General features: G+C 43.4%; 1 protein-coding gene across 3 annotated transcripts in view; it reads right to left on the bottom strand.

Annotated features, from left to right (window-relative positions):
• CCDC169 (coiled-coil domain containing 169) overlaps positions 1 to 19,997 on the bottom strand; it is a 98,250-nt gene that overhangs the window by 22,911 nt on the left and 55,342 nt on the right. For all 3 annotated transcript variants that reach the window (XM_037800476.1, XM_037800474.1, XM_037800475.1), the window contains one exon: positions 10,944 to 11,020. In XM_037800476.1, coding sequence (XP_037656404.1) covers positions 10,944 to 11,020 — 77 coding nt within the window. The remainder of the gene's footprint in view (positions 1 to 10,943; positions 11,021 to 19,997) is intronic.

The raw sequence follows: 19,997 nt of genomic DNA, 5'->3' as shown, positions 1-19,997 counted from the left end.
CGGCGTTGGTGTGGCGCCCGGGCGCTCGACAGGGGCCTTGCTGCTTGCGGGATGGACGAGGGTGGGGGGTTTAAAGTTGGAGGTTCAGAGAAGCTGGAGCTCGAGGTTGGTGCGATGTTCAGGCGATCGAGAAGGGCCTTGCGGTCGGCGGGTTGACCGGTGGCGGTGAGGTCGCGGAGGGTTGGTTGTCATCTCGGAGTAGGGAGCGTCAGAGGTGGCGAGTCGCTGGTACTGGACTTGCACGAACGAGGTAAAAATAGCATCCGTTTGTTTCCTTACAAGCTGGACAATTCTGCGGATAATGCAGGGTCCTAAGGTGAGAGCTAGAATAATCATTAGTAGGGGGCCGAGGAGAGGGAGGAGGTATGGGAGGAGGGGGGTAAAGATGTGGGACTAATAGCTGGTGGCTTCACGGTCTTTTTTGCGTTGTTCCAGTCCCTCTCGGACCTTTTTTAGGCTGTCCTCGGCGAGACCTGTGGAATTGGCATATACACAGCACTCTTCTCCTAGGGCGGCGCAGAGGCCTCCTTCTTTGAGGAGGAGAAGGTCGAGACCTCGGCGGTTTTGGAGCACTACCTCAGAGAGGGAATTGACAGAATTTTTAAGATGGGAAATAGCGTCTTGTAGGTGACGAATGTCCTCGTCAACAGCCGCCCGGAGGTGAGTTAGGGCGGAGTCTTGACTGGCTAATGCAGCGATTCCGGTGCCAGCGCCTGCAAGACCTAGGAGGGAGGCAATCGTGAGGACGGTGATGGGCTCTCGCTTTTGCAGTGGGGCAGAAGCTGCAGTTGTTTCCAGGCGGAGGAAGAAGTCTTCCTCGCTGTGGTATAGGACCCTAGGGATGAGGACAATTAGGAGGCAAGTTTCATTAGTTGTATTGAGGGTTTGCACGTTAAGGCAGGGGGTAAGCCCTGTAGAGGAGCAAAGCCATTGGGAGGAGTTATGAGGAATGAGAAATTTTGCAGAGCTGCTGGGAGATGAGTAGTCGGCGCAAGCTGTGAGGTTGGGAGAGTTACTTGAGCGAGGGCGGATGCACTTTCCTGTAAAGGAGACTGAATGAAAGGTTAGGGGGACGGCAGAGGTATTCCAATTGCATTCCGAGGGGCTGTCCTCTGTGTTTTCTGAAAAGGAGAGGTTGGAGGCAACTGGCTCATACAGGGGGGAGGAGGTGGAGAGGCAAAGCCAACAAGAGGAGGTAAGATTGGGGTTGGAGGAATTCACTGAGGTGAAGGCCGCTTGGATAAGGCTGAGGAGGGGAGAGGAGTAACGGGCGGGGGGCGGACGAGGTTGGGGTGGTGGTGTTGGCAACGCACCGTTTGCAGCTGAGGTGCGGCTGGTTGGAGCTGAGGTGCGGCTGGAGAGCTGTGGAAAAAGGGGGTTAATGACTTTATTGGGACCAATGGCAGAGGGGTTTTTTTGTACAGCCTCCTTTTTTACAAGAATAAGGGAACCTGGGTCGACTCCTTTCAAATAAATTCTGAAGCCCCAGGTTCGACCGAGTAACCAGGAGGGATCATTGGGGAGCTGCACACTGAGATTTAAATGTGAGCAGGTACCTGTAGGTGCAATCTGGTGATGGCCTCCATAGATACCCCAGTTAATGGGTTCTTGAGGTGGTTTGCAGTTAAAGGGGGCCCATTTTAGAGTTAGGTAATGATCAGTGGCGTAAGTCTCCCACTGAGTGGCTAATGTTTCACATCCCCAATATGCACAGTAGTATTGGTTGGGGGAATTGCAGTACTGTTTTCCAGGATTTGAGGATGGGCACATATAATATTGGGCTTGATTCCAACCAGTGGCTCCCACTACCGAGGGACCATCGAGAACCATGCACATGGTGGCATACTGAGCGGGCATGCAAGAGACCTCTGCCCCTGAATCGAGCGTGCCCGTGTACCATTGCCCCTCTATTCTTAACTTACGAGTAGGCTTTTCTGGGGTGATAGGGACTGTCCAGAGAAGCGTTTTACTGCCAGTGAAGTGATTAGTTTTATTAGAACCGGCCGGCACGCTGCCTCTTAGGGGCGGGGCTGAGGCTTGCCCCGCTTGGAGTTTAAAGCTTGCTCAGTGCCTTGGCGCTGACTGCCGTCAGGGCACCAGGGATAGCAGAGGTTTTTTAAGCTATCCTTGCTAAGATCTCTGGGGCTGCTCTTGCAATCGCGCGCCCAGTGATAGCCACGCTGGCAGCGTGGGCAAGGAGTGGGAGGGGGGCGCCCATTACGCTGCATGAAAGGCGGGCGGTTGACTTCTGCATTGGGGCACTCCCGGGCAAAATGACCGCTCTGCCCGCACTTAAAACAACCGGTGGTGGCGGCTAAGGCGGCAGTGACAGCGCCAGAGACGGCCTGGGCTAGGGACGCGGCAGCTGGGTCAAAGGCGCTGCAGGCGAGTATCCAGTCGCATAGGTTCTTCTCCCGCAAGGGAAGAATAGCCTGTTTGCAAGGGGGATTGGCTCCCTCGAGAATGAGTTCTCGAGCGAGAGCCAGTTGGGCCTGGGGATCATTAACCTTTCGAGCGCAGGTTTCCTCAACCCTAGAGACAAAGGTGGCAAAAGGCTCATTTGGCTCCTGGAGGAGCTTGGTGAATTTAGTAGGCCGACAGGCGGAACAGTTGGCAAAAGCTCGCAAGGCGATTCCCCGAAGGATAGGCCAAAAGGCGGCAGGCGCATTAATATAGGCGGATGCATTTATAAACGCTCCCGTGCCCAAGTAGGCTTCGGGGTGATGATAGACTCCAGTGGCTGCGTCTTGCTCGCTTTGCTTAGCTGCTTCCGCCTGGAAGTGAGCACGCCAATCTACAAACTGGCCGGGGTTAAGAATGGAACGGGCAAGCGAGGCCCAGTCTTGGGGGAGGCAAAAGTTCATGGCGATATCCTGTAGTAACTGGGAAGCGTATGGGCTACCTAACCCGTCTTCCTTGACGGCCCTGCGAAGCTGCTTGATAGTATCAGAGTCAATGGGATACCAGTCATACGGTTTCTGTGGTGTGGGGGTAAGGTTAAGAGGAAAGCAGCGAAAAGCACGAGAGAAAGGAGGACGCGCTTGCAGAGGGCTTGGCGCGGGAGTGGGGGTAGGGGGAGCGTTGCCCCAAGGGTTGCCTTGAGGTGTAGAAGGCAGCCAGGGGTTGTTAGTCGGCAGGGTGGGAGGAGCGGCGGCAGCTGCCAGTAGCGGCTCCGAGGCGGAGCTCGCCGGAGGGGGAGGCGGAAGTGGGAGGCCCCAAGCGTCGCAAGACGGTGGCGCGGTGGGAGTGGCTAAGGCATAAGATGGTGGACTAGCTCCGCCCTGTGAAAGGGCGGGGTAAAGCGCATGCGGTTTCCGGCCCAGCTTAGGGCTGACGTCATCACTAGAGCACTTCCTCCCCTCGATGGAAGAAGAAGGAGGAAGTTCGCCATCTTGGCGAGGTTTAGTATTGCTTTGTTTTTGGGGGGTGACTTCGAGCGCGTTGTTAATTTGCTCGACTAAGGATTCTGTGTCCGAATCGCGGTCTACATTAGTATCGCTGTCTGAATCTGTTGGCTGGGTTGATAGGGCCTCCTTGGATTTAATGGGGCCTCGATCAGGGGGAAGGGAGCCTTGAAGGCAGGAGCGGATGGTTATTAAGGTGGGGAGCAAGCCGGGAGGGAAGCGCTTGCTCTCATGTTCCATGGCGTTGGTGACCCGATCAATAAGGCGATCATAAGTAACAGGGTCCCAAAGATGGCAAGTGGTGAGCCATGGGTTAAAAGGCAGCAGGAGGTCCCAGTATACTTGCAGCTGCCGGACAGACACTTTACAGCGATGTGTGTCTAGGAGATCCGCCAGAGCGCGAACTTGGGGTGCTTGGTGTGCAGATAGACGATTACCCATAGCGGAGTGAGAAAAGAAAAAAAGGGGGGTTGATTATTGAGTAAAGAAAATGAGGTAAACCGAGGAAACGGCGAGAATAGGAGGCAGGAGCCTCTAGTAGCGAGAGCAGTTTGGGGGGGGCGGTCGCAAAGAGGCACACCGCGCGAAACAAAGAAACAAAGACACAAAGGACCACAGCAAAGTAATGGAGGGGAAGAGGGAAAGCTACTGGAGGAAGAGTGTTAGGAGGAATGGGGGGGATATAGGAAGAGAAGACGAAAGGTAGTCGGGGGTAAGAGTTAGGTTAACGCGGGAAAGGAAGAACGGCCCGGGCGCGGAGCGGCGTGGGAGGGGCGGCTCCAGACGTGGAGCAGTTGACTCGTCTAGGGGAGGGTGGCGGCCAGTTGCTAAATCCTAGGCTCTCAGGATTGCTCCGAGGGTACCGGCGGCGGGGGCTCTTTCCCGGAGGCGAGGGCGAGGCGGGGGACTTGGCCAGGTCCCCGGCGGGAGGCGTGCAAGTATGGAGGGCGGCGAGAAAGGAACAGGCGGGACACGTTTCTTTTAGGATGAAGAAAACCAAGAGAGTTTATTAGGGGAGAGTACAAGCTTATATCGGGCGGTTTAGAGGGCGGGGTAGCTGTAGAGGTTAAAGGCTTGGATTGGTTCTGAGAGGGCGCGGAGGTTGATTGAAAAGGGGCGAGAGTTGCTCCCGTAACGGTGTCCGGCAACAATGTATGCGCACCGGTGGTGATGGGAGTTGCGCTGGCAACGGGGAGTGTCCGGGCAAGATAAGGGGGTGGGGAAAAGGCGGTTCCCTCCGGCAAGCCTCCCCTAACAGTGGTGTATTTTGGGTGAGGAAATGGGGCCTGCCTCCGGCCTCACTTTCCCAGGCCCGGGGGGCTGTAGAGGGCGCTGTCGCCCGTGCCCACTACCCTCCCCAGGGGTGGATCCGGTCCCCCAGCCCAGGCCCGCCAAGTTGAAGCACGTAATCAGTGTCCCGCAATATCCAATAAGGGTTGAATATCCAGAATGTATAAAGAAATCCTACAATTCAACAATAAAAAGAAAAACAACAGAATTTAAAACTAGTCAAAAGGGAGGATCTAAGATGGTGGCATAGAGAGGAACAGAAGCTAAGTAGTCCCCCTGGAACAACTGAAAAAAAAAACAGAAACAACTAGTAAATAATCTGGAATAACTGCAGGGGGACAAACGTGACCGTCCACTCATACACCAAACTGAATTGGGAGGAATGCCCGAGATCACAGCATAAAATCTGTAAGTAAAAACTGCAGATCTAAATTGGGAGACCCCTCCCCCACAGCCGGAGCTACAAAGCCTCATGGTGCCAGAGAGAAGCTTTCTCCCAGCAAGCATATATAGCTCAGCTGAGCTCCAACTGGGGTTTTAATAAATGAGTGTGAACTGCTCACTACAAGGTACAAATCCCCAAAACGCAGACAGAGGCTTTGGGTAACGACTGACCTTGGAGAGCAGGAGGGTCACCTCGGACTAGCTCTGTTCCTTTTTTGACTCAGTGGAGAAAGCCTCACCCATTTTCAGTTCCCAGTTCTGTGACCCAGACAAGGGTATAGCACAGGCAGAGAGAGACTACTGAAATGCAATGACCTCCCCCTAGGGCATCTATCTTCTCTAAGAGGAAAGGGGAGGGGCCCAGCTCTACTACTTGCCTTTCATTCAGAACTTGGGGAAAAACAGCCACACCTCCTTACACCAGTCAAGAATTATAGGCTAACGGGCGCCACCTGCTGGGCAGAAAAGCACAGTGACTGGAGGCATCAGAGGGTGTACCAATTTTCTAAGACACACCCTCAGGGAAACTGGATACTGAATATTTCTTCCTTCTGGGACCTTAGCCCATTCTGATCTGGGGAGGCCTGATTGGGGTAACCAAGGAAACCATGCCTAGACAACAGAAAACTACAACGTACACCAAGAAAAATGAGGTTATGGCCCGGTCAGGGGAACAAACTTGCACTTCAACTGTGATGCAGGAATTGAAACAAGTAATAAGTGAATTCAAAAAGTTTAGGGAAGATATGGTGAAAGAGCTGAACCGTATAATGAAAACACAGGACATACATAAAGTAGAAACTGAAAGTTCAAAAAACCAAATGGCGGAATCTATGGAAATGAAAGGCACAACACAAGAGATGAAAGACACAATGGAAACATACAACAGCAGATCTCAAGAGGCAGAAGAAAACACTCAGCAACTGGAGAACAAGGCAACTGAAAGCCTACACAAAAAAGAACGGATAGAGAAAAGAATGGAAAAATACAAGCAACGTTTCTGGGAACTTAAAAACAAAACAAAATGCAAGAATTTACATGTCATTGGTGTCCCAGAAGGAGGAGAGAAGGGAAAAGAGGCAGAAACAATGGAGAAAATAATCAATGAAAATTTCCCATCTCTTATGAAAGACATAAAATTACGGATCAAAGAAGCGCAGTATACCCCAAACAGAATAGATCTGAATAGGCCTATGCCAAGACACTTAATAATCAGATGATCAAACATCAAAGATAAAGAGAGAATCCTGAAAGCAGCAAGAGAGAAATGATCTATCACATACAAAGGACGCTTGATAAGACTATGTGAGGATTTCTCAATAGAAACCATGGAGGCAAGAAGGAAGTGGTGTGATATATTTAAGATGCTGAAAGAGAAAAACAACCAACCAAGAATCCTATATCCGGTAAAACTATCCTTCAGATATGAGGGAAAGCTTAAAATATTCTGACAAATGGACAATGACAGAGTTTGTGAACAAGAAACCTGCTCTACAGGAAACACTAAAGGAAGCACTGCAGACAGAAAGGAAAAGACAGAAGTGAGAGGTTTGGAAAACAATTTTGGGAGGTAGTGGCACAGCAACGTAAGTACACTGAAAAAGATGACCGTGAATATGGTTGAAAGAGGACGGCTGGGATCATGTGGGACACCAGAACAAAAGATGAACAATAAAGACTGGAACTGTGTAACTCAGGGAAACCTAGGATGCTCAACGATTGTAATAAAAGGTACAAATATGTTTTTACATGAGGTAGAACAAATGAATATCAACATTGCAAGGTGTTAAAAATAGGGTAGGATTGGGGGGAAAATATAATCAATGCAAACTAGAGGCTAGAATTAACAGAAACATTGTATTATGCTTCCTTTAATGTAACAAAAGCAATATACCAAAGCTAATTGCACATGGGGGGTGGGGTGGGGAATAGGGGAAGGCTATGGGACTCCAGGCATTGGTGATGTTGTCTGACTCTTTATTCTACTTTAGGTTAATGCTATCTTTCCTTTTATCACCTTCTAGCTATCAAGATTTTTGGTTGTTTGTTTGTTTGTTTTTCTCTCTTTCTCTTGCCTTTTACTTTTGCCTCTCTGCCTTCTTTGACTCTTCCTCTGTCTTTGTGGAAGAAATGTTCTTATATAGAGTGGCGATGATGCTCAATACAAAAATATGTGACTATACGGGGAACCAACGATTGTTTACTTAGGACGGAATGTATAGTGTTTGAACAAAACCATCTTAAAAGAAATGGGTTGATGAAGAAACCCTGAGGGCACTATACTGAGTAAAATAAGACAGATACATAAAGGCAAATATTGCAGGGTCTCACTGATATGAACTAATTATAATATGTAAACTCATAGACATGAAATATAAGTTACCAGGATATAGAATGAGGCTAAAGAATGGGGAGTGGTTGCTTATTATGAGCAGAATGTTCAACTAGGGTGAACTTAAATATTTGGAAATGGACAGGGGTGATGGTAGCATGTAATAAGAATAACAACAGTGCTGAAAGGTGTGTGAATGTGGTGGGAAGGGTAAGCTCAGAGTCACGTATGTCACCAGAAGGAAAGCTGGAGGTTAAAAGATGGGAATGTATAAAACAGTGAATCTTGTGGTGGACAATGTCTGTGAATAACTATGCAAATATTAGAAATGTCTCTCATGAACTAGAACAAATGTATGTCACTATAACTAGAGGTTAATAATAGAGAAGCATATAGGGAAAAAATATATACCTAATGCAAACTATATACTACAATTAGTAGTATTTTAACATTCTTTCATCAACAGTAACAAATGTACTATACCAAAACTATGAATCAATAATGGAGGTGGGGCACGGTTAGGAGTATGGGAGGATGTGAGTTTCCTTTTTTTTGTCTTTGTTTCTTTTCTGGAGTAGTGAAAATGTTCTAAAAATTGAAAAAAAAATAATTGTGTTGATGGATGCACAGCTGTATGGTGGTGCCGTGGGCAGCTGATTGTATACTTTGGATTTTTGGATAGTTGTATGGTATCTGAACAATCTCAATAAAAATAAAACAAACAAACAAACAAACCAAAAAAACCCAAACTGGTCAAAAGACTTGAATAGACATTTCTTCAAAGAGAATACATAAATGACTAGAAAGCATATGAAAAGATGCTCAATATCACTAGCTATTATGGAAATGCAAATCAAAACCACAATGAGATATCATTTCACACCTACTAAATAGCTACTATTAAAAAAAAACACAAAAAACTACAAGTGTTGGAGAGGATGTGGAGCAATAGGAACACTCATTCATTGCTGGTGGGAATGTAAAATGGTGCAGCTGCTGTGGAAGACAGTTTGGCAGTTCCTCAGGAAGCTAAGTATAGAATTGCTTTATGATCCGGCAATCCCACTACTAGGTATATACCCAGGATAATTGAAAGTAAGGACCTGAACAGATATTTGCAGATGTTCGTAGTGGCATTATTCACAATTGCCAAAAGATGGAAGCAACCCAAGTGTCCATCAACTGATGAATGGGTAAACAAAATGGGGTATATACATACAATGGAATATTATTCAGCCATAAAAAGGAATGAAGTCCTGATGCATGCAACAACATGGATGAACCTTCAGGGCATCATGCCGAGTGATATAAGCCAGACACAAAAGGACAACTATAGTATGATCTGATATTAAGTAATTATAATAAGCAAACTTGTAGAATTAGAATCTAGAATATAGGTTATCAGGGGATAGATTTGGGTTAGAGAATTGGGAGTTGATTAATTTGTACAGACTTTGTATTTAGGATGATGGTAAAGGTTTGACAATGGATGGTGGTGATGGTAGCCCATTACTGTGAGTAATTAACAGCACTGAACTGTGTAGGTGATGTGGTTAAAAGGGAAAATTTTAGGTTGTACATGTTACTAGAATAAAAATTAAATGATAAAACATGGTACTTTACAATGCAATGAACCCTATTGTAGACAATGGACTATAGTTAATAGGACAACTATAAGAATATTCTTTCACGAATTATAACAAATGTATGACACTAATAAAAAGTGTTAATAATAGGGTGGTATATGGGAAAAATAAACCTAATGTAAACGATGGATGATAGCTTAAAGTACTATTTTAATAATCTCTCATCAATTGTAACAAAGGTAACTACTGTTAAAAAAGTAGTACAATTACAAAAAAGCGCTAGCATCAATTTTAACAAATGTTTCTCACTAGCGCAAGGTGTTGGTGATGGGGCGGTGTATGGGATCCTGTATCTATGCATGATTATTCTGTAAACCCACAATTTCTCTAATAAAAACATTTAAAAAATAGAGATGGAACATAGTTTTAAAAAATTAATTATTGTGCAGAAAAGAATTAAAATAGAAAGCCTGGGACTATTATCCGTTGAAAGGCCTGCAGGCAAGGATGGCCCTTGGCTGGTGTCTGGGAACTTGGCAGGTCAACAGTTCCTTCCACCAATATAAAACTTCCCCTAAATGGTACGAGTTATCCACCGTGCCTAACCTGTTTGTACAAACAATAAGCTTTATGCTGAACACCTGCTTTCCTTCTGGGGGTCTGGAATTTGGGCAGGTAGGAGGCAGAGGGGCCTATGTGAGCAGACCCAATAAACACGATGGCTGGTGAGTCTCTAACAAGTGCCCTGGTGGACGACACGCCATGTGGCACCACACGCTGTCACAGCTCACTGCTGGAGGTACCAGGCCTGTCCTGAGTGGCCCCACGGGGTGAGGACTCTTGGAAGCCTGTGCCTGGTTTTACCTGGACTGGGCCCCATGCTTATTCTCCTTTGCTGATGTTGCCTTCCTTTCGTTGTAATAAATGGTAGTGGCGAGCCGTGAGTTCACGTGTCCTTCCGGCAGATCACAGAACCCAGGGTGGACTCGGGGCCACCAGACAGTGCTAGGACAGTCTTCAGAGGGAAGGTCTTTTCCGTAACTGCAATGTTTTTACTACATTCATTCCCAATGATGAAAGGTGCAAAGATAATGAATTACCGTTGACAGCATTTATGATTGTTCACAGAAGAATACTTTTATCCATCCAGCAAAATTAGCTAAATACTGGACAAAATGTTGTTGTTTCATGGATCTGCACCAAGAAAACTGACTATATCGCACACACCTTCAGAGCCTCATGCCTTAACCTGTACTTACAGAGCATTTGCACTGACAGTAATTCATATCTTAGTTCAGTGTTTACAGTGCTAAGTTATATGTGAATATATTCATGTTACACATCCTCTAGAGATAAGGTTACACAAGGCAAAGATTGCCTGAGTGATTCTTTTGAACTTAGTATAGACCAGGAAAAATTATGTGCAGAAATAACCTCAAACCTATAAAACATTCCTCTGTTATTTATCCATCTTAAATCATTTTGTTTGTGTAGGAAAACATGGTTTAAACTATATTGTCATCTGTATTTTCTTCAATGACCACTGAAATGAACATATTTCCTCACTAACAACATTGAGACTGACAATTTAACTGCATTTATACTGCTGTACTTTTAATTCCTCCTTGGGTACAGTATTGTTTTAGCTTAAAGAATAAGATTTTGTCATGTTTCAGGACCAGAAATATTTCTGGGATCTATAAAAACATATGTAAATAATGTGAATGACGAGAGCACAAACTTCAATTTCTCTTACCATCTGAAATATCATATTGTTGTTACAAAATTTAGAAGTTCAACTTCCCAAATATAACAGGCACCTGTTTTGTCAGTACTATTTGCCTGCAAATGTAATTACTTAGAAAAGAAAGACTGAGCTGAACTTACATTCTCACTAGATTCTCCTTCATTCTAGGCAGCTGATTGATCTGTTGCCGGTTAGAAACCTGGTGGGAGCCAGATACCTGAAATACAAAAATCTGCGAGTTCATCCTCTTATCCCATGACTGATTTCAGGGACACAGGAACAGTCATTTCTTAATTAACACTTCCATAACCAAGTCCTGGAACAGCACTTACCAGCGAAGTTGAAGAATAATGGGAAATTCTGGCCCTCTCTACTTTAGTCAGTCTTCTAGAGATTCTGGAAATTCCACTGTCTCAGCCTCACCATCCATGTGATTTAAAAATAGTCTCCCCCTGAGTACTTCTTTTTTGCTCAGATGTGGCCCTCTCTCTCTAGCCAAGCCAGCTCGGCGGTGAACTCACTGCCCTCCCCACTACGTGGGACCTGACTCCCAGGGGTGTAAATCTCCCTGGCAATGCAGGATATGACTCCCAGGGATGATTATGGACCCAACATCATGGGATTGAGAACATCTTCTTGAACAAAAGGGGGATGTGAGATGAAACAAAATAAAGTTTCAGTGGCTGAGAGATTTCAAATGGAGTCGAGAGGTCACTCTGGTGGACATTCTTACACACTAAATAGATAACACTTTTTAGGTTTTAATGTATTGGAATAGCTAGAAGCAAATACCCGAAACTATCAAACTGCAACCCAGCAGCCTTGACTCCTGAAGACGATTGTATAACAATGTAGCTTACAAGGGGTGACAGTGTGATTGTGAAAGCCTTGTGGATCACACTCCTTATATCCAGTGTATGGATGGATGAGTAGAAAAATGGGAACAAAAACTAAATGAAAAATAGGGTAGGATGGGGGGGGATGATTTGGGTGTTCTTTTTTACTTTTATTTTTTATTCTTATTTTTACTTTTTCTGGTACAAGGAAGAAGTTCAAAAAATAGATTGGGGTGATGAATGCACAACTATATGATGGTATGGTGAACAACTGATTGTACACCATGGATGACTGTATGACATGTGAATATATCTCAATAAAACTGAATTCAAAAAAATAAGTAAAGGGGAAACTGTGACAAACGTATTGCCCATGTGGCAGAGATGATTAAACGTGTCCACAGTAGACACCAGCTGTAAGTAACCCCCACAGCCCAGCCTGTGAGTAGACAGGACAAGAGAAGCGGTAGGTTTGCTGAGGCAGAGGCAGAAATGTAAAGACTGGGCAAGCTGTTCATTTTTGTCACTTTGAAATTCATCTAGGATAAACGGTGGAGGCATCTTGCAGGGATGCAGATGTGATGTGGAATCTGGAACATTCAAGGCTGAAGACCCCAGAGGTGGCGAATGAGGCTGCGTGTAAATGAGATCACTCAGGAGTGCATGGGGAGTAGGAGCCGGTAGGCCCTTGGAAAAGCAGATTTAGGGGACAGGTAGGCGAGGGGTGAAGGAAAGAAGGGCAAGACCATCCCTGGAACAGCGGGGCGGCCGGGGGAAAGCAATGCCTGGAGGCCCGTGGAGGGACATGCATTTGCAGCAGAGCAGGACACCTCCGAAGGGGAAGCTCAGGAGCCTGGCAGAGGAGTCGCTGCCTCTGGCCACGGAGGGCAGCTGTGCCCAAGCACGGTGCTGGGGCCAAAAGAGACGTGAAGGAGGTTGGGAAAAAGAGAGCCAAGGCCGTGGTTTATGAGGATAGCAGGAGCAAATCACAGGATGGTTTGGTTTTGTTGGAAGAGAGATCCATAATGTAGGAAGAAACAAGCATGAATTAACCTTAGAGGTAGGAGATGGCCTTGGAAAGAAGCCTGGGATCCCTTTTCTTTGAAACAGGAGAAGAGGGAGCAGTGTGCAGAGATGCGGGTGACTCTGAAGGTAAAAGGGAGAACCGGATTTCACACCTGAGGAACTCTCCATTTTGTAAAGTAAGAAATCAGATCGTTTTCTAAGAGTGACAGGTTTGGGTGTGTTGGAACAGAGGATGGAGTTCATTTGTTCTTTCATTCGTTCATTCAGCATCACCTGTGAGCCGCCACTGTGTTAAACACCAAGACAGGTCCTGGTTCCTACAATCTGCTGTGGAGAGGGAGAAATAAGGATACTGACGACTGAGTCCTGAACAGAGGCTGGCACAGGTGCGCTGCAAGTATACAGGAGGTGCTACTAGTTCAGCCTAAGGAGAGCCCCTGCGGAAGATGAGCCAGAGAAGAAACGGAAAGGGAATCCCAGGAGGCAGGAACAGCAAGGACACAAAGGCGTAAGGCAAGGGGGCATGTGCAGGAGCTGCATGTTTCGTCTGGCCTGGCTGCAGAACTGAGCGTGTGCAGGAGTTGTATGTTTTGTCTGGCCTGGCTGCAGTATTGAGCATGCGCAGGAGCTGCACGTTTCATCTGGCCTGGCTGCAGTACCGGGTGTGCACAGGAGCTGCACATTGGTCTGGTCTGGCTGCAGTACTGGGCGTGCACAGGAGCTGCACATTGGTCTGGTTTGGCTGCAGTACTGGGCGTGCACAGGAGCTGCACATTGGTCTGGTCTGGCTGCAGTATTGAGCATGTGCAGGAGCTGCACGTTGGTCTGGCCTGGCTGCAGTACCAAGCATGTGCAGGAGCTGCACATTTCATCTGGCCTAGATGCACTACTGAGCATGTGCAGGAGCTGCACTTTTTGTCTGGCCTGGATGCAGTAGTGAGTATGTGCAGGAGTTGCACACTTTGTCTGGCCTGGCTGCAGTACCGGTTGTGAGCAGGTTTGAGGCTGGAGAAGCAGCACAGCCATGTCGAGAAGGCCTCGAGAACCACACCAAGGCGCCCGGTTGTGATCCTACTGGCAACACAAAGTCACGAAGGGTTTAAACAGGGAGCAACACCATAAAACTGTATTTTAGAATGACTACTCAGGCAGCAGAGTTGAAGAATGGATATGGTGGAGACAGGGCTTTAGTAGCTGTGCTGTTGAGATTATACCTAAAGTTCTGGGTTCAAATTTGAGAAGCTCCATTTTCATACGAACTATGTTGCAAGGAATGGCTAATGTAACTTATGGTTTAGCTCAGATATGGGAAGGCAGCTGCTTTCAAATCTTTGAAAAGCTGTCATGGAGAAGAGGTGCAGCACCTGTCCTGTATTTTTCAGAGAATGGAATTAATGCCAAAGTACGTTTTAAAGGGGGAGAGAAGAGGGCATGGTTTGATGCTTTCACAAATCCAACAATTGGAACTGCGTGGTAATGAAACAGAATGGTCTCAGGTTCCTTATTTGTAAACCACTGCAAAAGCTCCATGTCTGGGGGAACAGAAGCTGAAATGCGGGTTTATTATGTGTTGCACACGTCTTCCTGTGCGACTTTTAACTGATGCCGATACCCGTGTGTTCCGGGAAAGCAGCGTCCATGCCGCAGGCATGCCATGTAAACTGAAAGGATCTCCACGTGGGGAACCTCAGTTTCAGTCAAAATAGTGCAACAGATGTGAGAAAAACACATAGACCCAGAGCAGAAATACAAACCAGACTCAGCAAACAGCTCCAGTTATCAACCAAAGAATAAACTATTTACATATTCATCGTGGGAAGAACGGCAAACTACCCATTAACCTTTCCAGTGGCTGCAGTGGAGCAGCTTTGAGTATAAAGATGAACAATTCATTCTAGAGTAAAAACCCTTATCAACACTGATACTGGAGAACAGGGTCAGCATCTTCCTGGGAAGCTGTTAAAATAGGTTTTTATTGTATGTTCAGTGATTCTGCATAATCAGGGTAGGAGCTATTCCACCTAAACGAATTTCTCAGCCATCTGCCAAAAAGGTAAGTGGACGTGTCAACAACAAAAGGCTTCACTTTTTTTTAATTTGTGATGTATTTTTTAATAGATTTTATTTTTAAAATAGTTTTAGGTTTACAGAAAAATTATACTGAAAAGCAGAGTTCCATATACTTTCCCCGCATGTCTGCACACAGACACACAGTTTCTCCTATAATTAGCAACTTGTGTTTGCTATAATTCATGACCCAATAGTGACAGGTTATTATTAATGAAAGTCTATAACTTCCATTAGATTCACTGTTTGTGTTGTATAGTTCTATGGATTTAGGACAAATGCATAGTGTTCTGTATCCACTATTCCAGTATCACATAGAATAGTTTCTTTGACCTAAAAACCCTTTTACTCAACCTATTCACCCCCTACCACCGCCCCTGAACCATTGGCAACCTCTGATCTTTTCATTGTCATTATAGTTTTCCCTTTCCCATAATGCCATATAGTTGGAATCATAGCCAAATCTGGCTTCTTTCACTTAGCAATATGCATTTAAGTTTCTTCCATGTTTTTTTCATAGCTTTATGCTCATTTTTTATTGTTGAATAATACACCATTGTGTGATTGTACCAGTTTGTTTATTCAGTCACCTACTGAAGGACATCTTGGTTGCTTCCTATTTTTCACAATTATGAATAAAGCTCATATCAACATTCATGTGCTAGTTTTTGTGTGGACATCAGTTTTAACTCATTTGGTTAAACACCTAAGCATGATTGCAATATCATATGGTAAACCTACGTTTAGCATTAAAGAAACTGGCAGACTGACTTCTAAAGTGGCTGTGTCATATTGTGTTTTCTCCAGCAATGAATGAGTTATGTTACTCTGCATCCTCGCCAGTATTTGGAGTTGTCAGGTTTTGAATTTTAGACATTCGAATAGGTGTGTAGAGGTATATCATTATTGTTTTAATTTGCAATTTTCTAATGACATATAATGTTGAACATCTTTTCATATGCTTATTTGCCATCTATATATCTTCTTTTGTGAGGGGTCATATCTTCTGTTCATATCTTCTGCCCATTTTGTAATTTGGTTGTTTTTTTTTTCCTTATTGTTGAGATTTAAGAGTTCTTTGTAAATTTTGGATACAAGTCCTTTATCAGATATGTGTTTTGCAAATATTTTCTAGATGTCTGTTGTGTGTCTCTCCATTCTATTAATAGTGACTTTTCACAGAGCAAAAGTTTTAATTTTAATGATGTTAAACATGCCAATTTTTTTTTATGGATTATATTTTTGATACTGCATCTAAAAAGTCATTGCCAAATCCAAGGTTACCTATGTTTTCTCCATATGTTATCTTCTAGAAGTTTTATAGTTTGGCATTTAAGTCTATGATCCATTTTGAGTTAGTTGTTGTGAGAAGTGTAGGGTCTTTGTCTATATTCATCTCCTTTTTTGGCATGTGGTTGTGCCAGCATCATTTGTTAAAAAGACTATGTTTTCTCCATTGATTTGTCTTTGCTCCTTTGTCAAAGATCAGTTGACCAAATTTGTGAGGGTCTATTGCTGGGCTCTGTATTCTGTCCCACTGATATCCTTGTCTGTTCTTCCACCAATGTCAAACTGTCTTCATCACCGAGGCTTTACAGTACGTCTTGAAGTTGGGTAGTGCCAGTCCTCTGAGTTTGTTCTTCCCAAGTGTTGTGCTGGTGATTCTGTATCTTTTGCCTTTCCACATAAACGTTAGAATCAGTTTGTCAATATACACAGAATAAACTGCTGGGATTCTGATTGGGATTGCACTGAATATATAGATCAAGTTGGGAAAAACTGACATATTAGCATTAAATCATTCTATCCATGAACATGGAATATGTCTCTATTTATTCAGATTTTTAATTTTTCACCAGTTTTGTGGTTTTCCTCAGATAGATCTTGTGAGTATTTCATTAGATTTATATCTAAGTATTTCATTTCCTCTGGTGTTGATGTAAATGATGTTGTGTTTTTAATTTCAAATTCAAATTATTCATTGCTGGTCTATATGAAAGTAATTGACTTCTGTAAATTAACTAGGCATGCTACAACCTTGCTATAATCTCTTATTAGTTCCAACAGTTTTTTGGTCTTTTCTGCAGGATAATCTACATAGACAATCACATCACTTGTAAACAAAGGCAGTTTTATTTTTTCCTTCCCAATGTATACATCTTTTATTTTTTTCTTGTCTTATTGCAATTGTCAGGACTTCCAGTACAATGTTGAAAAGGAGTAATGAAAGGCAACATTCTATTTTGTTCTTGACATTAGGGGAACAGCATTCAGTTTCTTGCTATTAAGTATGATGCTGGCTGTAGGTTTTTTGTATATGTCCTTTATCAAATTAAGGAAGTCCTGCTCTATTCCTAGTTTGCTGAGAGTTTTTTCTTTTTTAAAAATTATGAATGGGTGTTGCATTTTGTCAAATACTTTTTCTGCATCTACTGATATGATCATATGATTTTTCTTCTGTAGCCTATGGATCTTATGAATTATGTTAATTGATTTTTTGGATGTTAAACCAACCTTGCATACCTGGAATAAATCCCACTTGGTTGTGGTGTATAATTGTTTTTATATGTTGTTGGATTTGATTTGCTAATATTTTGTGCAGGATTTTTGTGTCTATATTCATGAGAAATATGGGTTCATAATTTTCCTTCCTATAATCGTCTTTTTCTGGTTTTGGTATTAGGGCAATGCTAGCCTCACAGAATAAGTTAGGAAGTATTTCCTTTGCTTCTATTTTTCTGGAAAAAATCATAGAGAATTGGTACCATTTCTTTTTTAAAAAATTTAACATTTTATTTTGAAATAATTTCAAACTTACAGGACAATTGCAAAAATAACACAAACTCCATACAGAGGACTCCATCATACTCCTCACCCAGATACTCAGATCCACCAACTTTTAACATTTTGCCACATTTTCTTTTCCTTCCTTCCTCCCTCCCTTCCTTCTTTCCTCTCCCCGCTCTCTATTTATCTATTTTTGAACATTTGAGAGTAGGTTTGTATACATCATGCTTCTTGAAAATTTAAAACTTCCATGTAGTTTTCCTAAGAAAAGGGATATTAACTTATGTAACCATCTTATGGAGAGTTATCAAGCTAAAAAAATTTCACATTGATAAAAAGCTTATAGTCTATATTCCATTTTTTCCATATGTCCCAATAATGTTAAATTTAAGGGTTTTTTTTGTTTTTTGTGTTTTTTTTTGGCATTTTCTCCTCCAGTCTTGGAACATGTATTACTTTTACTTGTTATTGTCTCTTTAATCTCTCTCTATAAATTGCTGTGGAAACATTTATACAACATGAACTTTCCCACGTCAACTACTTCTAAACATACAATTAAGAGGGATTAATTACACTCACAATTTAGTTCTACCCTCACCACCATCCATTACCAGAACTTTCCCATTACTCGAAATAAAAACCCTGCACCTACTGTACATTAACTTCCCCTTATCACTCCCCCCCACTTCAGTAACCTGTACTCGACTTTCTATCTGTATGAGTTTGCATACTCTAACTATATCTTATAAGTGGAATCATACAATATCTATCTCTTTTATGTCTGACTTATTTTACTCAGCATAATATCTTCAAGGTTCTTTCAGGTGGTAGCATGTATCAAAAAAATTTTTTTTCCTTTTTAGAGCTTAATTTATTGTAATAGGGTTCTCCAGGGGAAAAAAAATCTCTATTTTATATATATATATATATATATACACACATACATATATAAAAACTAAGATTTCTTTATAGTAATTATCTCATGCAACTGTGGGGATGGGCAAGTCCAAATATCATGGGGAAAGCTGGAAACTGCTGAAGGTTTTCAATGAATTCCCCAGGAGAACCTGGCTGGCAGAAGTAAAAATGGAATTCTTCCTTCTGACTGCTGAAATCATGACTTTTCCTTTTAAAGCTCTCAACTGATTCTATGAGATTTCTCTCAATGTTGAAAGCAATCTCCTCAGTTGATTGTAGATGTAATCAGCCATAGATGCAATCAACTTACTGATATTTTAAGTCCATAAAATATCCTCACAGTACCAGTCATGTCAGTGCTTGCTGGACCAAACATCTGGACACCATCACCTAACCAAGTTGACACTTGAAATTAACTTTCACAATAATATTCCATGTACAGACCGACCATTTATGTATTTGTTGGGTTTTTTTTTTTTTTTTTGAGAAATGTCTGATCAAGTTCTTTGCCCATTTTTGTAGTGAACCCCTTCTCATTTCTTTCTGTGCATATTTTTCCAATATTTTCTTTGTGGTTACCACGGAACTTAAATTTAACATCTCAAATCTGTAACAGTCTTGTTTGGTTTAATACCAACTTAACTTTGATACCATAAACACACTATATTCCTGTACACCTCCACCCCCCTACTTTTATGTAGTACTTTCACAAATTACATATTTATACATTGTAAATCCAAAACCATTAATTTTTCATTATTTTCATGCATTTACATTTAGATCCTACAGAACGTAAAAGTGGGGTTAAAAACCAAGAATATAATAGTACTGGAATTTACGTATGTTGCTACCTTCACTGGAGATCTTCATTTCTTCATGCAACTTCAATCTAATGCCTGGTGTCCTGTCCTTTCAACCTGAAGAGCTCCATTTAGCATTTCTCTTAGGAATGGTCTAGTGGCGATGAACTCCCTCAGTGTGCCCGTTTGAATATATTGTGTCCCCCAAACGCCATTATCTTTGAAGTAATCTTGTGTGGGCAGACGTTCTCAGTGTTGATTAGATTGTAATTCTTTGAGTGTTTCTGTGGAGATGCACCCCACCCAAATGCGGGTGATGACTCTAACTGGATAATTTCCATGGAGTGTTGGCCCACCCATTGGGTGGGCCTTGATCAGTGGAGCCATATAAATGAGCTGACGGGCAGACGGAACTCAGCGCAGCTGTGAGTGACATTTTGAAGAGGAGCTACAGCCAAGAGGGACACTTTGAAGAAAGCACAGGAGCTGCAGATGAGAGAGAGTTTGAAGACGGCCGTTGAAAGCAGACTCTTGCTCCAGAGAAGCTAGACAGGAAAAATATCCCAATGCAACTAAGAGTAACATCTTTGAGGAACTGCAGCCTAGAGAGGAACGTCCTGGGAGAAAGCCATTTTGAAACCAGAACTTTGGAGCAGACGCCAGCCACGTGCTTTCACAGCTAACAGAGGTTTTCCAGACACCATTGGCCATCCTCCAATGAAGGTACTCAATTGCTGATGTGTTACCTTGGACACTTTAT

The sequence above is a fragment of the Choloepus didactylus genome, chromosome 12 (genome assembly GCF_015220235.1).
Source record: "Choloepus didactylus isolate mChoDid1 chromosome 12, mChoDid1.pri, whole genome shotgun sequence".
Lineage (NCBI taxonomy): Eukaryota > Metazoa > Chordata > Mammalia > Pilosa > Megalonychidae > Choloepus > Choloepus didactylus.
The sequence above is the reverse complement of the archived record's forward strand: the minus strand, read 5'-3'. Positions and strand labels throughout refer to the sequence as shown.